Genomic DNA, 21,652 nt, shown 5'->3' on the forward strand with positions numbered 1-21,652 from the left:
GCGGATTTTTCGTCTTCGACCTGGTTTTACTTTTACTCGATGGCGCTGGTGGCTGACACACGCGACGAAGTAAGCATCGTCTTACAAACCATTTCACACAACGGATATTTCCTTATCATGCAATGTTTGCAAGACGAGCCCCCTCCTGTTTTGCATCGCTGACTTCAGAGAGAAAGCACAAGTGGAGATTTTATTTTGGAGTACGCTCGCACGCAGAGACGTTAACCGTCGGAGCTGAAATGTGCGCGTGAAAAAGGGCTTCATCTATTTACGCTCGTACTGGACGACGCAGAAGCGGATAGAGCGCTGAGTGCTGCTGAGATGGCAAAGCACAGCAAGGACAGCGCGAGCCGGGGCAGCGATAAACACTCATGGAAGACCATGCCAATAAGCAGGAGATCCGTCGGCCGTGTGCACAGCTCCTTCAGTCTACACACACGCGTGGCCAGCGTGTTAGCGGAGGATCGACAGGATGCGTTCGACCCAAACGCGTTGATCGCTAAGATCTGGGACCAGGTTCTGCTTTCGTGTCTTCTGTCGGAAGCCTTCTTGCTGCCATTCTTCCTAGCTTTTGAGCCAACGGTCATGGAGTCTGTCTCGGTGTTTTTCGTGCTCGTCAACGTGTGCGAGATCGTGTTCGCCGTGGATTTGTATGTTCAGGCTCATACAGGCTACTACTCGGATGGAAATCTTATTCGGGATACGAAGCGTACAACCAGGAGGTATATTCACTCCCGACAATTTGCACTGGATATGGCAGCCATTCTGCCCTGTCAAGCGCTTGTGGGTGTGTACCCCCATGTCGTGGCGAAAGTGTTGTTTCTGAAGCTGCTGCGATGGTCACGATTCTCGCACCTTGTGTCGAGACTAGACGAGTTCTACGCCAAGCATTTCGCAGCGCTGAAACTTCTCAAGGTCCTTGCCTCGACTTTGTATCTCGCGCACGTGCTAGCGTGTGTGCGATTCAGCTTCGGAGATGACGACAGCCATACTAATGGCTGGTTGCCAGACCGCTCGACCCACAGTCACGCGCTGTCCACTCACTACTTGATGTCGTTGTTTTGGAGTGTTGGGATCATGACGGGGCTTTTCGAAGGAGATCTACCCTATCACAGCTCCGAGTTCTTGTTCACGATCTTGGTCGCTCTTTGTGGATTCTCAATGTTCACGACGCTGTGCGCAACAATTTTCGTTATTTCCAAGTGTGAGAGTGGGAACACCGAGGCAATGGAGGCCCGCATAAACCAACTCGTGCATGTGCTATCGTTTCACCGCGTTCCGGATAGCCAACAAATCCAAGCCGTTGAGTACCTCAAAGTACGTGCGTTGATTCCGCTTGTCTGACCTTCGCTGATTGTTCAACTGTGCACTGACAAGGCTGTTGACTGTTAACAGCGATACTACACAGACACGGAGTCAACCGACCGTGAGACTGCCAAGCTTTTGTGCCCATCCATAGCCAACGATATTCAAGTGGAACTTTTGAAGACAACGATTGCCCAGGTCTCGCTTTTTAGAGGATGCACGGATCCGTTTATTGTGGCTATGACGAGTCTGCTAGAAATGATTTCGATCCCTGCTCAGACAACGCTGTTTTCAGCTGGCGACTACGGAGATGCTATGTATGTTGTACATGCGGGCGTAGTTTCCGTAGTAATTAACTCTGTGACCGTCCGTGAAATTCGGAAAGGCTCGTGTTTCGGCGAGGTGTCCGTTTTCTCATCGATACCTCGGACGGCAACAGTCGTATCAATGACGTATTCAATTTTGTACAAATTGTCACGGTTTCACTGTGAGCGTGTGCTGGAAGGGTATCCGGATTGTGCTTCTGTGATTTCATCACATGTAGACGAATTGTTGAGGCAGCTAGACAGCAACGATCGCGACGCAATCAGGAACGCGTCGATGTCGCATTTGATCATGCACCCGGCAGTTCTAAGGACTCCAGAATTCCGTCGGGTATCATCGGAAAACATGGCAAGAGTTCCGAGCCTCGTCAAGATGCTGACAAGGAAAGGTAGCGATATCGTTCGGAATTTTACGCCAATGCTGTTACGAAAAGGATCTGTGAGTCCGGTTCAACCGAATATTTCCTATGGACGAGGTGTTGGACAAACACTACCGATTTCAGCGGTACATGCAGTTGCGTTGCTGACGCCAACATCGAGCATGAGTAGTGGTCGAGACATCAGAAAGACGGCACTGACTGCCTACAATCATCAACGGGGGCCAAAGATGGCGATCATGTACAAACATCAAGGCTTGTGGCGATTGATCCTATTTCGTAGGTGTATCGATCACAACTCCTGTGCGCGGATGTGGTGGCTTTTGATGATGCTGTTGAATCTATGCTACTGCTGGGTCATGATCCCGGTGCAAGTGATTTTCCCATTGTGGCAACAGCCATCGTGGATGACCCAGTCGCTAGACACCATATCCAACATCAGTTTGATAGTGGATCTTGTGGTGAACTGGAATTTATCGTTTATGGTCCATTCAGAAAAAATAATGGATCCAAAGCAAAGTGCGAAGCGATATTTTGGGAGCGATTTTATTTTCGACTTGTTGTGTGCACTTCCATACGAATACTTGCACATGGCGAAGTATGGACTCATGCGTATTCCACGGCTACTACGCGTGTTGCACTTGAAAAAACACATGAATGAGATCGACTACTTTATATCTCTGACCAGCAGACGACAGCTCATGCTGTTCGGGATTTTGCTCTTCTTGATGTTTCACGTCGTCGCCTGTATCCATTCTTGTATCTCGTTTCTGGAGGGATTCGATCCAAATGAAGACCAAGCGTGGATTCTCCCCGTCAGTTTATGTTTACGCAGGCTGAACGCAACGCACCTTCAGAACTGTAACGGTACAATCTTCGACCAGGAAACGAACCGAGGTAAACTACAGTCTATCACTGCTATGGAGTATTCCAGATCGCTTTATTATGCTGTGGGAGTACTTACATCGCCTGGGAAAAGTGTGGAGCCCACGAGCAATGCACAATTGGTCGTGGCACTTATTCTCATGCTAAGTGGGTTCCTGGTCTCTGCTATTATAGTGGATAACGTGCAAAAGCGCTTTACCGCCTCTGCCTTTGAACAAAAGGAATTTTTCGAGGCCAGCAGTCGGATTCAACTGTTCCTACGTCGGCAAAAAGTCTCAATACTCATTCATTACCGGACCCAGTCCTTTCTGGACTACTGGTGGTCATCTCATCGTGGTGCCACCATAAGTGAGCTACTTGCAGATCTCCCGCGGTCTGTTCGGTTAGAATTACTAAAAAGCATTTGCTTGCCTGTATTGCAAACGCTTTCGCTACTACCGGGTGTGTATTCAGTGCGCGACAAACTGGAGGAAGTCATGGTTGAAAACGCCAAATTCATCTTGTATGGCCAAGGTGAGACCGTGTACCGTCATGGCGACTACGTCACGGGGTTGTATTTTCTTCTTGAAGGTGAGGTATCCATGGTAAGAATGGGCAGTTCACCCTGTGCAATAACTCGTGGAAAGTTCTTCGGTGTAGCAGCGCTGACGCAGCAGGAACGTGGAGAGGGCTATACGGAACACGTGAGCGCCAATAGCGGTTGTATCCTGTTGTTTGTTTCTCGAAACCAGCTTCAGACTATGGAAGCTATTTTCCCGACGATTAAAACTGAACTCCTCTCACTTGACCAGCGAGTACTCAGCAATAATCTTGCCAATATGATGACTGTGGGCACCGATCAAGAAGACCACACTTCAACTGAAGCCGCAGCCCAAATATTACATCGTGTGCGCTACGGAGTAAAAGACTTTTTCACCACTGTGTACGATCCGGACTCGCTGTTCATGTTGGCGTGGGAAACTTGGGTATTCGTAGTGATGACTATGCAATGGGTGCTCGTTATGTATTTGGCATGCTTTCCTTTGGAGGGTGGACACGTGAATGCTGACGCAGTGATGGTTTTTCTCGAGCTATCATTCGTTCTTGATATGTGTATTCGTTCGCGCCTTGGGTTGTATGAGTACGGGAATAAAATAATGGACCGCGGCCGTATCGAGCGTGAGTACACGAGATCAGCAACATTTGCACTCGATATTGCGGCACTTCTACCACTTTATGTCGTCAACTGGAGTCTGCCTTCGCACAAACGATGCAACTTGTTAAATGTTAATAAGTTGCTGCGTCTGATTAAAGTTCCTAGACAGCTGCATGCACTCGAGACGCGATACCTGAAGCGCACGACAGAGCTTCACTTCTTCAAGTTGTTTTACTACACTTTCATGCTCTCACACATTCTCGGCTGTATGTGGTTTAATTTTGCGTCAAGGGCAGCAGTTCCTAATTACAACAGTGGCTCAGCTGAGAAGGAAACCGCTTTCGGCGATGACGCCTGGCTACCATCCGTCAAGCTGGAGGACGGATCCCAGACCCTGCAGTATATGGCATCTCTGTACTGGTCCTTTGGTCTCATGTCATCTTCGGGCGAGTCTGATTTCCCCCAAACCACATCTCAAAGTGTGTTTAGCGTTGTTACAATGACGTCGGGCTTCTTTTTGTTTGCTTATGTGATCGGCAACTTCGGTGACATTATCGAGCTCCGGAGCTCCGAGAGCAGAGAGTTCGACGTAAAAATGGGCGCTGTGCGTCAAATGTTACACCACTTCAAAATGTCCAAGGCGCTTCAGAAGCGCGTGAAAACATTTTTATTGTTTAAGCGGTACCATACCATTACTCGAGAACATATCCTGGAGCATTGTCTGCCACCTTCCTTGCTTACGGACATCCGCCTTGTGTTCTTGAAGCCCATGATCGAAAAAGTAGAATTTCTGCGGGGGATGGAGGCGTCGATTACACGAATGTTAGTCTCCCAGTTCACACAGGTGCTCGTCTCGCGTGGCGAACTTATTTTCAAATACGGAGACAGTGGTAGCGATATGTTCTTCATTTTCACGGGGGTGCTGGATGTGCTGCTGCCAATGTTTTCCGCGAATCCTTTCAAAGCCAGTGCGGGAGTGCTAGAAAATGTGCCAAGTAGCGCTGGCCCAAGGATGGATGATATTAGTGGCAGCGCCAAGCGACCAAATGTCATGAATGAACTGAGGAAAGTGAATGAAATCTCAGGTGGGAGTTATTTTGGCGAAAATGCGCTATTCACAAATGGAAAGCGCAATGCATACATAAAATCGCAGACATCGTGCATCTTGTACAGATTATCTCGCGAATCACTCGAACTCGTGTTCGATAGATACCCCAAATGGAGACAAAAGGTGTTACGGATCGCTAGCATCCATCGTGAGCAAGTACGGCTTGTACAACTTTCACGTGAAGAGCAACCCCGTGGAATGCCCACTGCTATATCACGCTCGGATATCATGAATGAACGTGCAGAGGGCTTGAAGCTGAAGCGATATCATGCACGCCTGCACTATAGCAATAACGTGCAGGATAGTGATATCAGCTTGTGTTTTGTGTATCAATTCGGGTTCAGGTCTCTTCGCCAGTTATTTGATGGCCTAGTTCATGGTGCTGCTGTGCAGAGTAATTTCTACCTCTGTTGGCTACGGTTCATGGTCATTTGCACTGGGTACGTTGCTATCATGATACCCTACGAGCTTACCATGGATGGTATGAATCGTACTTCTGTGGTTGTGGTTTTTGTGAAAGTTCTGGAGTTATTGTGCGAAATCGCTTTCGCCACAGACATTTGGTTTAGTTGGCACGTTCAGGAGTCGGCAGCCTCCATGGAACTTTATGATCAAAACTTGCGCAGCACCTACATCAAGGAGCGAATGATCTGGGACGTAATCGCCGCCATTCCCGTTTACGATTTGCTTTCATTGTTTAACTGCAGTCCGTGGTTCAAGGTTTTGCGCTGCGTCAAGATTTTCAATATTGGCAGCTACCTGGACGAGCTAAACCGCCGCAGTGTCTCAAGCGAAGTTGCTCGCTTCTGGCATGTATGGATGCTTTATCTGCTAGCTATTTACTGGACCGCTTGCGCCTATCTGGCTGTTGCTACGGAGGCAGGTTTTGCGGAGGAGTGGACGTCATGGCTCCCATCTGAGCAGCTAACGATTTCAGACGCTCAAAACCCGTCGTCAGCACAACTTGCTCTTCGCCTTCTGCGCGGACTCTTCTTTGCGGTATCCACATTCATCAAGAAGGCTTATAGCCCCGCTCCAGAGATTGCGTCTCTGTACGCGTTTCACATAGTCATCTCGTTCTTCGGATTGATTACGATGTCCTATGTGATCGGAGAACTTGCGAGTCTGTTCATCTCCCACATCGGCCTCGAAGTAGGCTTCCGCAAGAACCACATTGCAGTTGAGCTTTACCTGGCACGTTTACGCGTCAGTGACCACATTAGAGCGCGCACATACGCTTTTATGACGTCGCTTTGGTCCTCCCACGCTGGAGTTAATTATGAAGAACTTTTGGCTGAAATGCCGCGCGACATTCGCGCAGCATGCGTGCTCCACGTCTCCAACAAGCCTCTCAATTGGTTTGTCATGAAAGTCGCCACTCCAATATGCTGGGAAGGCGACGAATGTATCGATGCCTTGACTCTCTCTTTGGCTGAAAGATTGCGTTTTGAGAGCTACTCGCGTGACGAAAACGTTGTGACGGAAGGTAGCATCGTTCGAGCCATGTACTTTGTGATTAAGGGCCACCTAAAAATGCAAAGCGGGTCGATGTTGCATCGTCCCCTTGGTCTCCGTGATGGTAGCTACTTTGGGGAACGTGGGCTGCTTGGCTGCACTATCAGTGTTTACACTGTGCGCACACTGCGAGCGTGCGACCTACTATCTCTGAGCTCGGAGGCGTTTGCGCAGGTACTGCAGAAGCATCCTTTTTCTCGCTTAGCGCTTAAGCTTTGCGACCGATCGTACAAACGCCTTAAGGTACAGAGTCTCTGTGCTTGCTCAAGGAGCGATATGGAAGAGCATTGGGGGGCAGCCATACAGCGCACTCTTCAAGATATCCAAACGTGCCATCAGAAAATGGTTGCTGCTACGCAGGCTAGAAAGAAGGAGGAAGAAGCTGAAAAGGTTGTTAACGATGCTAGTCCTTTGAACGCAGATTTTACAGCAGTATCTTCGTTCCAAGCTAACGAAAAGACTGCCAAAGCAGACAAGAGTGTTGTTGAGCCGCGTATGGACGCCTCGAGTGAACGGATTACTCACAAAGGAGAGATGGACGATTCCGGCATCAATCGAGAGCTTGGGGACCTACCGGCTCACATTGATGATATGTTTGAGGCTCTAAATACTGCCCCGAGCTGCTTCGAAGCGTTTGCACCGCTACTTCACATATTGCTACCGACGGACCCCCTCGACTGGAACACGAGCTGCAGTGCATCCTATACCGTGAAAGCACGTGAAATGCCACCTGAGCCGACTACCCAACCCAGCCAGCAGCTGCAGAATTCATCACCGCTTGCCGAGCCAGCTCTTAACACGGAGTAGATGCGGAAAAACTTTCAGATCGTACGCTGACAAAGCTCTAGCAGTGTAAAATCAACGTCATCCTCAGTGTTTCCAGGGATAGGACACAGTGACAAACTCTTTGAGTAGTGTCACCGAGAGTGATGACTGTCAACAAAATATCTGAATCAATTGGTGAACCCGAACGATAGGCGTTAGTGCTCAATGCAATGTGGTAACAAAGACGTCGGATTCCATGCCGAAAATCACGCGATGAACACGCCAACTGAGCGAACGAACTTCCTTCCGAAACGGCTTGTCAACATATTCTTTAGATGCGATGGAGATAAGCGGCTGTCTCGCAAGCGTGGACAAAGAGACAATGGACTCAAACCGAGTCGATAACCCTGCTGAGGATTCATCGCGATTTCATTAACTACTAGTAGTATTCTTGCACAAGCTTTGTGAAAACGCCTCTGGAGTGGCAAAGGTCTAGCGCAACGCTTTCCTGTGGATGAGATCAGTCTTCATGAGTCTCTGAATGAACAGCAGCAGCTGAGAAGGCAGGCGGGCCCTTATTCTTTCTTGAATATTGCCCCCTGAAGATCAAACAACTTATACAATGAAGTTTTTCACGAGCCCACTAGTAGGATTAGCTCTATGAGTTTCAGCGATGAAGCTTAAGGTTCAATGACTGGCACGATTGCAAGCTACGGCGATACGGCTTCTTCTACGACTAGCTTTGATGGTAGTGCATCTGCCGAGGATGTTGCGGTGACCCTGGCCGGGGTGGAGCCCGTCATCGACTATTCCGACCGGCTGTCTGTGAACATCATGTCCATCTGTGGTGCCGAAAGCAACGTCATTTCGGCTACTGAGACCACCAGTGACGATATTCGGTGTTGTGTCGTTGAGGGATCGATCACGTGGGAGATCATGTTGCCGAACGCAACGCTACATGCAGATCGGTTGTGGCGGACTGTGTGGTTTAAAAAAAATACCTGTTGGTGCTGCGGAGGTTGTTAACATTGGAAACGTGGCCATGTGTGCTATGGAGAGCCATACTTCTCCTCGTCCGAGATCTCGAAGAGAGGCGCAACCATGGGTCTCAAATTCAGGCTCTGAATTTAAAAAAAAAAACAGTAACGTGGCTTCGGACGCTTCATGGAGAAGGACCTGGAGCAGGCTATTGAACGAGTGCTAGCTGGAGACTCCTATTCACCTACCGCCACGTTCGGAAAATTCAAATCCTGATTCGTGAGCGTGAACCTGTGTTGCCCACGGCATGTGAACAGGGTGTCTGGTGGCTATGCAGCGACACACAGTCCATATAGAGCCTTGGGAGATGGGGGGGGGGAGTTCGTGCGGTGTGGAAAGCTGAGATTTATATGAAAGGTTGTATAGGTTGAGTGGCCCGTGAGCACGTAATAAAATATAAATGTCATCTTGCTTGGCCGCCTCGTAACTCGGTCGTGATTCGCTCTTAAAATTAGGATTATTCTCTTCTGATTGGCTGGTCCCACAATTTGACGGGCGGGCATTTTAAAGGTAGCATACCTTTTGTATCTTTCTCAAAAAGTCTTGTGAACTGCGGCGGGGGGCACTTCTCTTTAGGTGCGCTAAAAGAGAAGTGCCGCCCCGCCGCAGTTCAGGCAGATGAAAGCTTCTAGGAGCTTCCACAGCTGCCGTACGTCTGCCTATTTCTCGGCTAGAAAGCACAGAAAATGCCTTCCTCTCCCTGATCAATCAACCGGACACGTATACCCTAGCCAAGTCGTATTCTAACTCGTACTAGTACTCTAGAACGAGACTGAATCATGTCTGGTACCAGTCGGGATAGTCTGGACAGGAGTCGGGAGCAGTATGGAGCTCGTCTCATGTTTTGCAGCAACACGTGCCATTTGAGGAAACCAAATTTTATGACACTAAATGTTGCCAAAAAAAAAAAACGTAATCTGAGTCGTATTTAACAGGATCATGCGTTTTTGAGATGTAACTTCCAGCATTTTCCAGGATCGACCAGACGCAAAACCGGGAATCGCCTTTGTATCTTCAAACCAACTGTTCATCGCCACTTTCCCATCATGGCGTCTCCCTCAAGTGCCAAGATCCCGGTCGGTAGTAGCTCGAGACAAGTTCACGGCAGTAAACGTGACGCCACGGGTCGATCTCGGATCATCGGTGCGTCGTCGGTGGCAAATTCCAGCCGACGGGTGAATGGCAGCGTCGCAAATGTGAACGGAGGAGCTTCTGGCCATGGTTCGGGCCATTCTACCCGCGTGTATTTGGACGGAGTTGATGTCACTCCTCAGTCCCTGCTAGTGAGTCGGATCAAACCGTCGACCCCCAGTGGCGGTGTCGATTCCAGAAGAGGCAAAGGAGGCAAAGGCAGTCGAACCAAAGCTTATCACGGAGGTGCGTCCGCCGTCGGGGCTTCGGTGATGGGCGCCAGTGCCATCTTCAGCACCGCGTCTGCGTCTTCGACTGACAATGATTCGGACAATGAAAGCTCCTCGTCGGTGGTGGGGAACCTGACCAGCAGAGCCATGCGCAAAGAGGTGAAATCCAGCGTTGGTGACCATGCAGTGTCGAGTTCTGCTCCTGCATCTTCGAGTCAGAAGGAAGATGAAAACTCTCGGATAGTGACGACTGCAACTGACCAGGAAGACCATGCAGACGGAAAGGAGGCTGCAGCTGACCCCGTCGTAGCAGGTTCAGGCCTTGCACTGGTTCAGGAGGCTTCACTACTAGCTGAGAAGAAGTCCATGACAGTATCCTCTGGATTGGCTTCAGGGCGAGGACGTCGACCCGTTACAGTGACGTTGGGTGAGACGGCGACCGAGATGTTGTTCGAGCTTTGTAGTGTTTGTGTTGCCCAAGACGCGCCGAATCATGCCGCGGTCGCCGCAAGAAACAAGCGATACCAGGCTATGTGTGCACAGAAGAAGGGAAGCGACAAGTATGTCGAAGGTCGAGCACAAACCTTGCAACTTGCACAGAAAGCGAAAGAGGTTATGACAGCTCCGCCTGCTACTCGCGATGCAGCGTGTGTGGCGACAGACTGGGATATCTACGACTGCGGGAAGATGGAGGACGAGACCAACGCTGAAGTGGACGAAATTGGTGCTGCAAGTGCTGGTGCTCAGGCACAAACTCAAACCACAGGGACAACCAGTGAAGGCCAGCCGAAAGACGCGACGGATGGTTCTTCAGCAGCACCTTCGTCATCTTCGGGTGCTGAAGGAACTAGTGGTGGTGGAGTTGGTGATGTTCAGCTGAAACAGCAAGTGGAAGAGATCGTGGGAGCTACTTTAGCATCTCCGGGGTGTGTCTTGGATGTTGATGGAGATATTGTTGAGGATCTACGGGCAAGGCAGCATCACGCGTCAAAACCCAGTCGGAAGACTCGAGATAAGCACGGCCACAGCAATGCGTACAGCCAAAGGTCAAAAATGTTCGACAGCCAGCGATCCAATGCAGTCGCGGTAACAGCGTCTGGGAATTCCAATGCGTCGGTAGCGATTGGCGAGCAAAGTGGCGGCAATTTATCGGCTGGAGCCTCACAAGATTTTGCGGGTCTAGCAGGGGGCGAAGGTACAAGTTCCGGCAGTGCTGCGACCAATTCACAAGTTGGTATGAGCGTGGCAAATGCATCCCGTGGCATGCTCAGTGGTGGTGCTCCGCAGGGCGGAAGCGGCGACGCGAAGTCCAACAATGTGTATGCTCGAGCTAACACAAACGTGGATATTGGAGAGATAATTGCTCGTCAACGAACTTCGCATGTCTTAGGGTCGTCATCGCTGCTGCTCATGGCCAACATCGTGGAGCGAGCTGTACAGCAAAATGTGTATCACCAACAGCATGTGAGATACCGGGACTTCCCGACGCTCGAAACTGTAGAAAGCGTGCCTGAACCACCGAGTGCTCTAGTGCCGGCGCTAGGAATGGGGTTCCCAACCACGATTGGAGCTGGGCGATCAAGTTCCTTCTCGAACGACTTAAAGAGCATACCAGAACTCGAAGAACTCTGGGCGTTCCGTTGTGAGCTCACGCAGAATCGCACAGTGTCGTGCCTTGCATGGAACACAGCGAACGAGGATCTATTGGCAGTCTCCTACGCGCGCACCGAGGCTTCAAATCAAACAGAAGTTCCAGGTCCTCCTGTTCCTGGATTTGCGGTCTCAGCAACACCTTCTAGCCCAGTTACTCGACCTGGCCAAAACGCAACAGCCGCAGCATCTGGGAGCCTGGGAGTTGGAGCTGGAACTATGGGTACCGGGAACAATGGTTTGGTTCTCTTCTGGTCGCTTACAAATCCTGAATACCCAGAGCGGATTTACCACTTACCCGTCGGTGTGACATCCATCGATTTCAGCACTGCGCACCCGTACCTCCTAGCCGTTGGCTTTGCGGACGGTGCTGTGTCCATCTACGACACTCGGAAAGATGATTCGAGTTCTACTAACGCGACTTCGACTTCATCTAGCAGCGCACCAACATCGGTGGAAACCGAACCAACTTCGACGAAGCATGTACCCGTACCGATCGCAACAAGCTCCGGAATGAGTGGGAAACATCTCGACGCAGTGTGGCAAGTCCGATGGGTGGCGCGAGGTGGAGGTGAAAGCGTTGTGAGTGTCTCGGCCGACGGACGAGTCGTTGAATGGAGCCTCAAGAAGGGGTTGAGCTACAGCGATCTCATGACCCTCAAACGCTCACCGAACCCGCTGCTTGGGGGTCCAGGAACTGCCGCAACGGGATCAAATGGAGTTGGTGGGGGCAGTGATGGCGTTATATCCCGACAAGCTAGCGGTCGTTCGTTGGCATTCGCAAGTCAAGGAGATCCGTCCGTTTACTTCGTGGGCACTGAGGACGGTCTCATTCACAAGTGCTCTGTTTCGTACAACGAGCAGTATCTGCAGACGTACATCGGACACACCGGACCTGTGTACCAGCTCCTGGTATCTCCCTTCTGCAATGATCTCTTCCTCTCCTGCTCTGGTGACTGGAGCCTCAAGCTATGGCACCAAGCTGATCCTCATGGTGACGCAGCACTCACTTTTCACTCTGTCGACCTTGCCCAAGCTGTCTTAGGTGCTTCCTGGAGTCCAAGCGATGCTGCTGTTTTCGCTGCCGTGGCCGAAGATGGTCGAATTGAACTCTGGGACCTCGCGCAGTCTACACTCGACCCCATTGTGCGGCATTTCCCCAAAAAATACATCTCGGTTGCAGCCCCAGCGCCTCCGACTGCCGACCCCGACGCTTTGAATTCCAGTTCCCGAGATTTGACTCCGAAAGGCGAGGGTGATCCTGGTGACGATTCGTACCGAGACACGAACGCACCTTTGAACTTGTCAGCCATAGCGCCAACGATGGTAGAAGTGTCGTTAGAATGCACTACTGTTGCCTTTGCACCGAAAGCTCCGGTGCTTGTGGTTGGAGACTCGACAGGGGACGTGACAGTTTATCGCGTGCCCGCACAAATCTCAAATGCTGCAAGTGAAAAAATATCCGACACAGCTTCAGCTGCCGAGGAGCAGACGGCGAGATTAATGCGTGCGATTCAACCCAACAAGCACGAGTAGAAAGAAGACACTGGAGCTCCACGTCCACTCATGAATGCAATCATTGACGAAGTTGTAGATCGCAGAATTCAACTTCGTTCATCTTATATGGCCACAAGCAGCAAGTGAAGACTGAGTCAGCGAGAGCGGTCTCGAAATGTGGCGGTTGCTTGTATCAGACCTGGCAGTTGTGGTGATAGAGCAATTGAAACAGCCAACGGATCCCATGGTGCAATGGCAGACTGGACGTCGTTGCGTTCAGTTTGAGGCTCGATTTCAGCACTCGCACAATAACCATAATGAAATCTTTCTCCGCACGAACTCAAGTGTCGACTCGAAGCACAGGACGAAGACTAAATTAGTCATGGCAAATACGCCACAAGACATGGAAAGGTGTTTTGCTCGCATTGAACTTAAAATTGGTCAAACACGTCGAAAGCCGCCCTGTCCTCGCCGTACAGCACGACCGAGTCGTCCACGGGTGAGTCCGGGTACTCGTCAAAGTGCGTGTGGTCTCCTGGCCCCCCGACCGGCGGCAGGTACGGCGGCGTCTCCGTGCGTGCCAGAACGGCCTCCCAATCCACCTTGGCGAAATATTTATGTTTCTTGACATCCTCCGACCCGCCTCGTAAGCAACCTGCAAAAAACACAAAAAATTAGCCTTCTCAAAAAGAAAACTTCAAAAAAATCAACATACCGAGTCGCTTGGTGCGATCCTGGGACAGGAGTCTCTTAATGAGGTCCTTGGCCTTGGAGTCTATATGCTTGGGGAAGTCGACCTTCCCGTCCAGGATTTTCTGGTAAATACCGAACGGGTTTTCGTCGTAGAAGGGCGGGTACCCCGCCAGCATCTCGTACACGAGCACTCCAAGCGCCCACCAGTCCACCGACTTGCCGTGTCCTTTGCTCTGGATGATCTCGGGTGCCAGGTACTCGGGCGTCCCACACAAGGTCCAGGTCTTGTCCTCGACAATCTTGGCAAAGCCAAAGTCCGTGATTTTCAACGACCCTTCCGACGTGATGAGTAGGTTCTCTGGCTTCAGGTCTCGGTAGATAATGTGCTGGGCATGGAGATAGGACATGGCCAGCACCAACTGCGACGCATAATAGCACGCGACCTGGTCCGGGAATCTGCCCTGCCTTCTTAAGTACGAAAACAGTTCCCCACCTTGCACATACTCGAGCACCAAATAGAGTCTGCGTTCGTCCTGGAAGTGGCCCAAATAGTTGACGATGAAGGGGTGCTGGATCCTGCTCAGGATCTCAACTTCACATTTGATGTGGTGCAGCTGTTGCAGCCGCAGGATCTCGCTCTTCTTCAGGATCTTGAGAGCGTGGAACGACCCCACGCCCTTGAGCTGCACTAGCCGCACGCGGCCAAAAGTACCCGTGCCTAGCGTCGCTAACATCTCAAAGTCGTCCAGCGTGTACGTTCGACGCACCCGTGGGGCCTCCACAGGCGCTGCCGGCGAAATTGCGTCCACCGGCGCGTCCTGGGCCAAAAAATAGTCATCACCAAATAACAAGTCAATTGCGCCGCCAGGATCGAAGAAGGGATGGGGGTGGGTACAAATAATTCGGCATTAGAGTCATTCCGCATTACCTTGTCGTCGACCACGGGCCCCTGCGTCTTCTTCCGAAACATTTGTCGCGCTTTCCGTTTACTTGTGCAGCGGTTGAAGGGCTTCAGAGGAGGAGTGCCCTGGACGGAGCCTCAGGAAGAGGTTGGGTTTCGGGCGGTTATGAGGCACGTTTCCTCGGCTGGGACGGTGGCGGGCGAGAGCGCAAGTGGCTCTGGCGCCGCTGCTCCGACGCTTCGGCCTCGATCCTTTCCCGTTATAATCAGGTTGGGGGAGGCGCCGCTGCGATTGGACAAAATCGAAATGACAGAAGACGTATGTGGAACGAAAATATGGAAGTGGTACGGCGTACCGTCTGGTTGGAATGACAGAAAATGTATGTCGATGACTACATCACAAAATAAAATCTCGTCGAGCCGAAGAAGTCAAGGTAGCTTCCTGCCCAATTCGTCATGGAATGTGCGATACATCTCTCGTTAGTCCGCTCACTGATCTGCACGAATGAGTTGTTTACTGACCCACATCAGATGTCCATTGATACCTTCAGGCCTAAGCTCTCGCGTTTTGCATTCGAACCAGCTTCAGCACCAACTGTAACCGGTCCCTGGTCACTTGCGCCGAAAAAGTCATCGGGAGGATTGAGGGGCTCATTTACTGATAATAGATCGTTCGCAGCCGCATTGTAATATAATGAGATCAGTGTCGTGGTTTCGTTTTCACAAATGAAGCACCTCCTGTAATAGGAAAACCCTTATACAGGAATAAACAAAACTGGGTTCATAAGACTATCACTACCGAGGGGGTTGACTGTATTCCTCTTAATCGTCAGGCATCGGCAGTGCAGTGCAGAACACGACTTCTGGCAATTGACGGAATCCGAATAAACCTTGGCCGCTCTCCGAACGGTCTCCGAACACACACCGAACGCCCGCTCGACGGCGAAAGGACACACTTTGAAAGGCATATCTTTTGGCAAGCTACACTTGCTGCCATGGGATATCATGCTCATGCTCTGCGTTGCTTTGCTCGAATGAACTCGAGTTCTCGAAAGCGCCACTTGGTGCCAGTCGGCCCAAACCGATAAAGTCCACCCGAGGTGGACGAGTCCAGCCAGCACTGTGGCTCCGTTCCGTGTCCTGTATGCACTAGACACTGCTTTATCGGTCGATGATCTCGTCGCTCCGGTTGGATTCGTGGCCCTTGGATTCACGTCCGACGTCGGACGACGGACCTGAGTTGCCGCAGTCTCGATTGACCGCTCACGCCTGTCTGCGAGACTCGAGACACGAGACACTAGACACGTCGCGAGCGGGACTTTATAAGATCAATCGATTGGCGTTCATCTAGTGCCGGTGCTGCTGGTCATGAGCTTAGGGGGTCAAATCACCTCGAAACTCAAGTCTTCGACTCGTAGAAACCCACCTTCCGCCATACCGTCAATACTGTGCATCTGTCTCGTTCACAAGTGGACGCGTTTATGTAGTTGCAATCTATCTACCAGAGCTACGGGATGCTGCGCGTAGCTGCGGCTGCAAACTGAGTTAATCGGTCCGTTTACACTCTCAACATGTAACGAAGGATGGTGGCGTCTCATGAATGCAATGCTGTGTCGCATGTGCCTTCTGTTTGTCCGTTCTACTGTGTCGAGGAGAGACTGAAGAGGGATGGCTCCATTCTTGGCGAGGAGCTCAGAAAATGCCGCTTCCTTCTGGACACCCGCAGGAATACCTGCGCTGGCTCAACCAAAGGTAATCTCGGCAAGTGCTCTTCTCATCGGGTTCGCTGCCCGACGCCCTAGCGTAAGTTCCGCGTTCTCCTTGTTTTGATTCAGAGTTGCACCCTCACGCGCAATCGCTGCACAGTTGGCATCGACTTTCACTGTAAGGGGGACCACTGTCGATGCTGCCCACCGTTGTAGGATTTAAACTGTTGCCAACGATATAAAATCGTGACTCGATGCTAGTTCACTTCGTCTGCCACACTTGATGTCATCGATGATGGTTGTTCGTTCCCCGATGGCTACGCAATTTTCAAACTAACGTTTTGCTGCGATGAACCTTTCGTTCTATCGATGCCAACAGCCTGAATAATGCAGCTAAATAGTAGTGAATCTGTGGCCTAGGATATGTACATTCGGCAGTGTCGAGCGCCTAAAGCTGGCCCGTATTGCAATAATGTCGCAAATATTATACTGTGAGCGAATCACCTGCGATTATAATAATACACGGACCAATCACGAACGGTCTTGACCCGAACATTCGAGAACGGGTAAAGAGTACTACGCCGTGGCCAAGGGCGCGCCACCGACGAGGAGCTGCGCAAGGCGTACCGCAAGCTGGCGCTCAAGTGGCACCCGGACAAGAACCCGAACGACCCCGACGGCGCGCAGAAGAAGTTCCAGGACATCGGCGAGGCCTATGAGGTGCTGAGCGACAAGAAGAAGCGCGAGATCTACGACATGTACGGCGAGGAAGGGCTCAAAGGCCAGCCGGCAGGGCCCGAGGGTCCCGAGGGAGGCATGCCTGGTGGAATGGGCGGCATGCCCGGAGGATTCACGTACACGACGTCGAGCGGTGGCTTCCCGGCGGGCAGCAGCTTCTCGTTCCACTCGACGGACCCGTTCAAGATCTTCGAGCAGTTCTTCGGCACATCCAACCTGCACGAGGCCGAGACCCCATGGCCTCCATGTTCAGCGACATGGGCTTCGGCGGCATACAGAGCGGCGGCTTTGGGGGCCGCGACCCTTTCGACCAGCAGAGACAGCCGCAGCAGCTCAAGAGCGAGCTGGAGGTGCCGCTGGAGCAGCTATACTCCGGCTGCACCAAGAAGCTCAAGATCACGCGGAAGGTGCACGACCCCAGCTCGAACCAACTGCGCGACGAGCAACAGATCCTCGAGATCGACGTCAAGCCCGACTGGAAGGACGGCACCAAGGTGACTTTTGAAGGTCAGGGAGACGCGCTGCCCGGTCGACCAGCTCAAGACATCGTGTTCGTCATCAAGCAGAAGCCGCACAACAAGCTCAGGCGCGACGGCGACAACCTGCTGTACCGCGCCAAGCTGTCGCTGCGAGACGCACTGCAGGGCAGCGGCGCGTTGACCATCAAGACGCTGGATGGACGGGAGGTGCCCGTTCCTCTGGGAGGCGTCGTCGCTCCCGGTACGCGGATGGTGATCGCGGGCGAGGGCATGCCGCTGCAGAAGAGACCCTCGCAGCGAGGTAACCTCGTGGTGGAGTTCGACGTGCAGTTCCCCACCAAACTCACAGAGGCGCAGCAGAGTTGATGATGCTGGCACTTCCGTGTGCATAGCGTCATCCGTTTCAGAAGCCCCAAGATGAACAACAAGGACGTTGCTTTTGTCCAAATACGTACACGTTGGTCCCTTCACATATGCTTACGATGCACTCCACACTCTTAAAAGCGCGTGGCGGTGAGCTCGCGGCGATCGCACCACTACCACCACAGTGCAGCAACAGCAGCAGCCTAGTCGCGCGCGTCGAACACAAACAGCAGCAGCTCGCCATAGTCGCCGCTCACCTCAGCTCCTTGCCGAACTTCTTCTCATGTACACGGGCTTGATGTCGCGCACACGATGTGGTAGCGCACCACGGCCCTCACGCATCATAGCAACGCCTTCGTTGACTTCGCTCATGGGCATCTGCTGAACAATGGCGCGCACGTTCAACCACATCTTACACATCAACAACGTACTCGTCCTCCTCTCCTGGGGGGTACATCGTTTCGTCCTCGTCCTCCCCCAAGTACATGAAGCAAGCAGAATTCTTCGAGGCCCATTGAAGCACCCGTCCTTCTTCCCAGAGCAGCTCGAACTCGCATCAAGGTGCGCCTGAGCCGTGCGCGTCTCAAAGGTCTCTCCATGGAGGGCTCCATCGAACGCAACCGCGCTGTAGTTGCCCGTGCCTTGTAAAATAAACTGACCGTTAACGATGGTCCACTAGTTGTGGATCATGAAGCTGGCCACCCGCCCAGTCTTGACCGGGATCCCCACGTCCTTGAACTTGTGTAACCAAGTCATGTTTTTGCTTTGGAACGCGCTTCGCTCATCGGCGATCATGCGAGTGATGCAGCCTTCAGCAAGCGCCTTCAGAATAGCCTCCCCAATGGAAGTACGCTGCCCAAGAAACGCCGTCCGCGACTAAACCCATCAGAGAAGTTCCAGGATACCAGAAAGGGGAGAGAATTACCCAGCTGCATCGAAGCACGGGACACGCCCGCAGCACGATCGACTCCATCGTCCACGCCCAGCCCAAACAAGACGAGTCGAAGTCAGGTAAACCCTATCGGTGGACCCCCATGCGTTTCGTGGTGGAAATGCTGAAACGAGGTCTTAGCATCACACAAACCCAATCGCTCAAGGACATCGCAAAGATTATGGGGGTCGACCGTCGAGTATTTGGCCGCATGGAGCAGGACATACTGTGTAGTAGACTACAAACTGCAGTTGTAGACTACTGGTTTTCTCGCGACGAAGCTGCACCTCAGAAGCTCATCGATTTGCTCGACGGCGCAGAGACCTCAGTGGATATCGCTATGTTTATTTTGACGCATCCGGAACCGACAGACGCTATCATCCGGGCCTCCCAGCGTGTCACGGTTCGTGTTCTCGTTGATCGGGCACAAGTCACCGAGAAAAGCGCAGCTATGATAAAAAAAAACTGGTCGAAAACGGGGTCAACGTATATCACGCAGGCCCCAGACTCATGCAGTGGAAGGTAGCGATTATCGATGGAGCCGTATTGACGATGGGAAGCTGCAATTGGAGTGTGGGGGGAATGACGATGAATTGGGAGCATACTGTTGTATTGCGTGGTCCTATTGTTGGAGCACACGTCGTTGAGTATGACCAGCACATGTGGTCTGTTGCCTTGCAAAGCAACTGGAAAGTTGAGATAGATACCCGCGGTAATGTTCATCTGTAGCGTCAAGCGATGGTGAGAGCAGTGCAGCAGAGCAGCGGGTACTCCGGCCTGGCAAGAAGGACATCAAGGCCGTCTGCGAGGAGCACCCGGGCTGGAATCGCCGGACGGTCGCCCATTACTACGCCATGTACGAGCAAGGGGAGAGTTTGCAGCCCAGATGTGGCGCTGTGGCACCGGTCGAGCAAGCTTGCCAGCCGGCTCCCCTGTCAGCAGCCGTCCTTCTTCCCAGAGCTGCTCGAACTCGCGCTTGGTGGAATCAACGTGCTCCTGATCCGTGGTCGTCTGAAACGTCTCTGCATGGCGGGCTCCATTGAACGCGGCCTTGGTAGTTGCCCGTGCCTTCTAAAATGAACTCACCGTTCACGACGGTTCACTTGTTGTGGACCATAAACGTGGGCACACTTCCAGTCTTGACAGAGATCCCGGCGTCCTTGAACTTGTGTAGCCACAACAAGTTTTTGGTCTGGAGCGCGCATTGCTCGTCGATGATCATGCGAACGACGCAGCCTTCTGCAAGTGCCTTCAGTATGGCTTCCCCAATGCGATCGTTCGTAATGGACATGTTGCAGATGTCCAGCGAACCCTATGGCCTGGCGGCCAAGCCACGGTAGTACACGACCTTGTCCTCGGCGTCGGCGTCTCGAGAATAAAACCGCACTGACGAGACGTTTCGTGCAAGGGCGCGTGTCCTGCCCAACGGGTGCCGGTAAACGAGCCGGCTGACCGGCCTGCTCGATCGGCACCACAATGCCACACCTTGGCTGCAGGCTCCCCCCCGCTCGTACATGCTGTAGTAGTGCGCGACCGTTCGTCGATTCCAGCCGTGCTGGCTTTGATGTCCTTGTTCCCGGTCTGGAGTAACCGCTGCTGCACGGCTCTCACCATCGCTTGACGCTACAGATGAACATTACCGCGGGTATCTATCTCAACTTTCCAGTTGCTTTGCAAGGCAACAGACCACATGTGTTCGTCAAACTCAACGGCGTGTGCTCCAACAATAGGACCACGCAATACAACAGTATGTTCCCAATTCAACGTCATTCCCCCCACACTCCAATTGCAGCTTCCCATCGTCAATACGGCTCCATCGATAATCGCTACCTTCCACTGCATGAGTCTGGGGCCTGCGTGATATACGTTGACCCCGTTTTCGACCAGTTTTTTTTATCATAGCTGCGCTTTTCTCGGTGACTTGTGCCCGATCAACGAGAACACGAACCGTGACACGCTGGGAGGCCCGGATGATAGCGTCTGTCGGTTCCGGATGCGTCAAAATAAACATAGCGATATCCACTGAGGTCTCTGCGCCGTCGAGCAAATCGATGAGCTTCTGAGGTGCAGCTTCGTCGCGAGAAAACCAGTAGTCTACAACTGCAGTTTGTAGTCTACTACACAGTATGTCCTGCTCCATGCGGCCAAATACTCGACGGTCGACCCCCATTATCCTTGCGATGTCCTTGAGCGATTGGGTTTGTGTGATGCTAAGACCTCGTTTCAGTATTTCCACCACGAAACGCATGGGGGTCCACCGATAGGGTTTACCTGACTTCGACTCGTCTTGTTTGGGCTGGGCGTGGACGATGGAGTCGATCGTGCTGCGGGCGTGTCCCGTGCTTCGATGCAGCTGGGTAATTCTCTCCCCTTTCTGGTATCCTGGAACTTCTCTGATGGGTTTAGTCGCGTGACGTGACATCCGTTGAGCACCTCTCGAGTCGACGTAGCATTCTCCTTACATCCGCGCAGGGAGAATAGCATTTTTTGGATGTGGCGGGTAGCTCCTCAGCAGCGAACAACGGGCTCTCGGGACCCCTTCAGCGATCTTCTTCCTCTTCCTTCTCCGCATCCTCGCCTCAGCGGGGACGGCGCCTGTGCGACGCTGGAGCTTGGAGCTTGGAGTCTGGACGAGTGTGCTTGACGGAGCGAAATGAAAAGTGAGAGCTTGCCGGAGCAGCGACTCGCTGCCAGCGAAGCCTCGGGGCGTACCTAACAACACCTTCGAGAACACCGTCGAATTGGATGCAAATGCTGGGTTCATGACAACAATGTTGAAGCGCGTACATGCTGCTGGACAATGCGTGCAGCCAGCAATGGTTAGACTTGAGAGAGCTGCACCATGTCTGGACTGGGCAGCAGCTCTCACTTTTGATTTTGAT

General features: G+C 52.1%; 5 protein-coding genes across 5 annotated transcripts; 4 read left to right on the plus strand and 1 right to left on the minus strand.

The window, feature by feature from the left end:
• Nucleotides 1–381: 381 nt before the first annotated feature.
• On the plus strand, nt 382–1,796 carry KRP23_4108 (Cyclic nucleotide-gated olfactory channel; the record flags this gene model as incomplete). The annotated part of the gene is made up of 3 exons (XM_067889032.1): nt 382–1,317; nt 1,396–1,622; nt 1,691–1,796. The coding sequence occupies 3 exons, from the start codon at nt 382–384 to the stop codon at nt 1,794–1,796; spliced, it is 1,269 nt and encodes a 422-aa protein (XP_067748226.1).
• A 2,497-nt stretch (nt 1,797–4,293) lies between these two features.
• KRP23_4109 (cGMP-gated cation channel alpha-1) lies at nt 4,294–7,455 on the plus strand (the record flags this gene model as incomplete). Its single annotated transcript, XM_067889033.1, has 2 exons — nt 4,294–5,110; nt 5,654–7,455. The coding sequence occupies 2 exons, from the start codon at nt 4,294–4,296 to the stop codon at nt 7,453–7,455; spliced, it is 2,619 nt and encodes an 872-aa protein (XP_067748227.1).
• Nucleotides 7,456–9,497: 2,042 nt separating this feature from the next.
• On the plus strand, nt 9,498–12,998 carry KRP23_4110 (Dynein axonemal intermediate chain 4; the record flags this gene model as incomplete). Its single annotated transcript, XM_067889034.1, has 1 exon — nt 9,498–12,998. The coding sequence occupies one exon, from the start codon at nt 9,498–9,500 to the stop codon at nt 12,996–12,998; it is 3,501 nt and encodes a 1,166-aa protein (XP_067748228.1).
• Nucleotides 12,999–13,390: 392 nt separating this feature from the next.
• On the minus strand, nt 13,391–14,622 carry KRP23_4111 (cAMP-dependent protein kinase catalytic subunit PRKX; the record flags this gene model as incomplete). The annotated part of the gene is made up of 3 exons (XM_067889035.1): nt 13,391–13,614; nt 13,675–14,470; nt 14,581–14,622. The coding sequence occupies 3 exons, from the start codon at nt 14,620–14,622 to the stop codon at nt 13,391–13,393; spliced, it is 1,062 nt and encodes a 353-aa protein (XP_067748229.1).
• A 2,109-nt stretch (nt 14,623–16,731) lies between these two features.
• On the plus strand, nt 16,732–17,842 carry KRP23_4112 (DnaJ-like protein subfamily B member 5; the record flags this gene model as incomplete). Its single annotated transcript, XM_067889036.1, has 3 exons — nt 16,732–16,750; nt 16,852–17,194; nt 17,251–17,842. The coding sequence occupies 3 exons, from the start codon at nt 16,732–16,734 to the stop codon at nt 17,840–17,842; spliced, it is 954 nt and encodes a 317-aa protein (XP_067748230.1).
• Nucleotides 17,843–21,652: the final 3,810 nt, after the last annotated feature.

This window comes from Phytophthora ramorum (assembly GCF_020800215.1).
Source record: "Phytophthora ramorum isolate Pr-102 chromosome Unknown Phyram_PR-102_s0003, whole genome shotgun sequence".
Taxonomy (NCBI): domain Eukaryota; phylum Oomycota; class Peronosporomycetes; order Peronosporales; family Peronosporaceae; genus Phytophthora; species Phytophthora ramorum.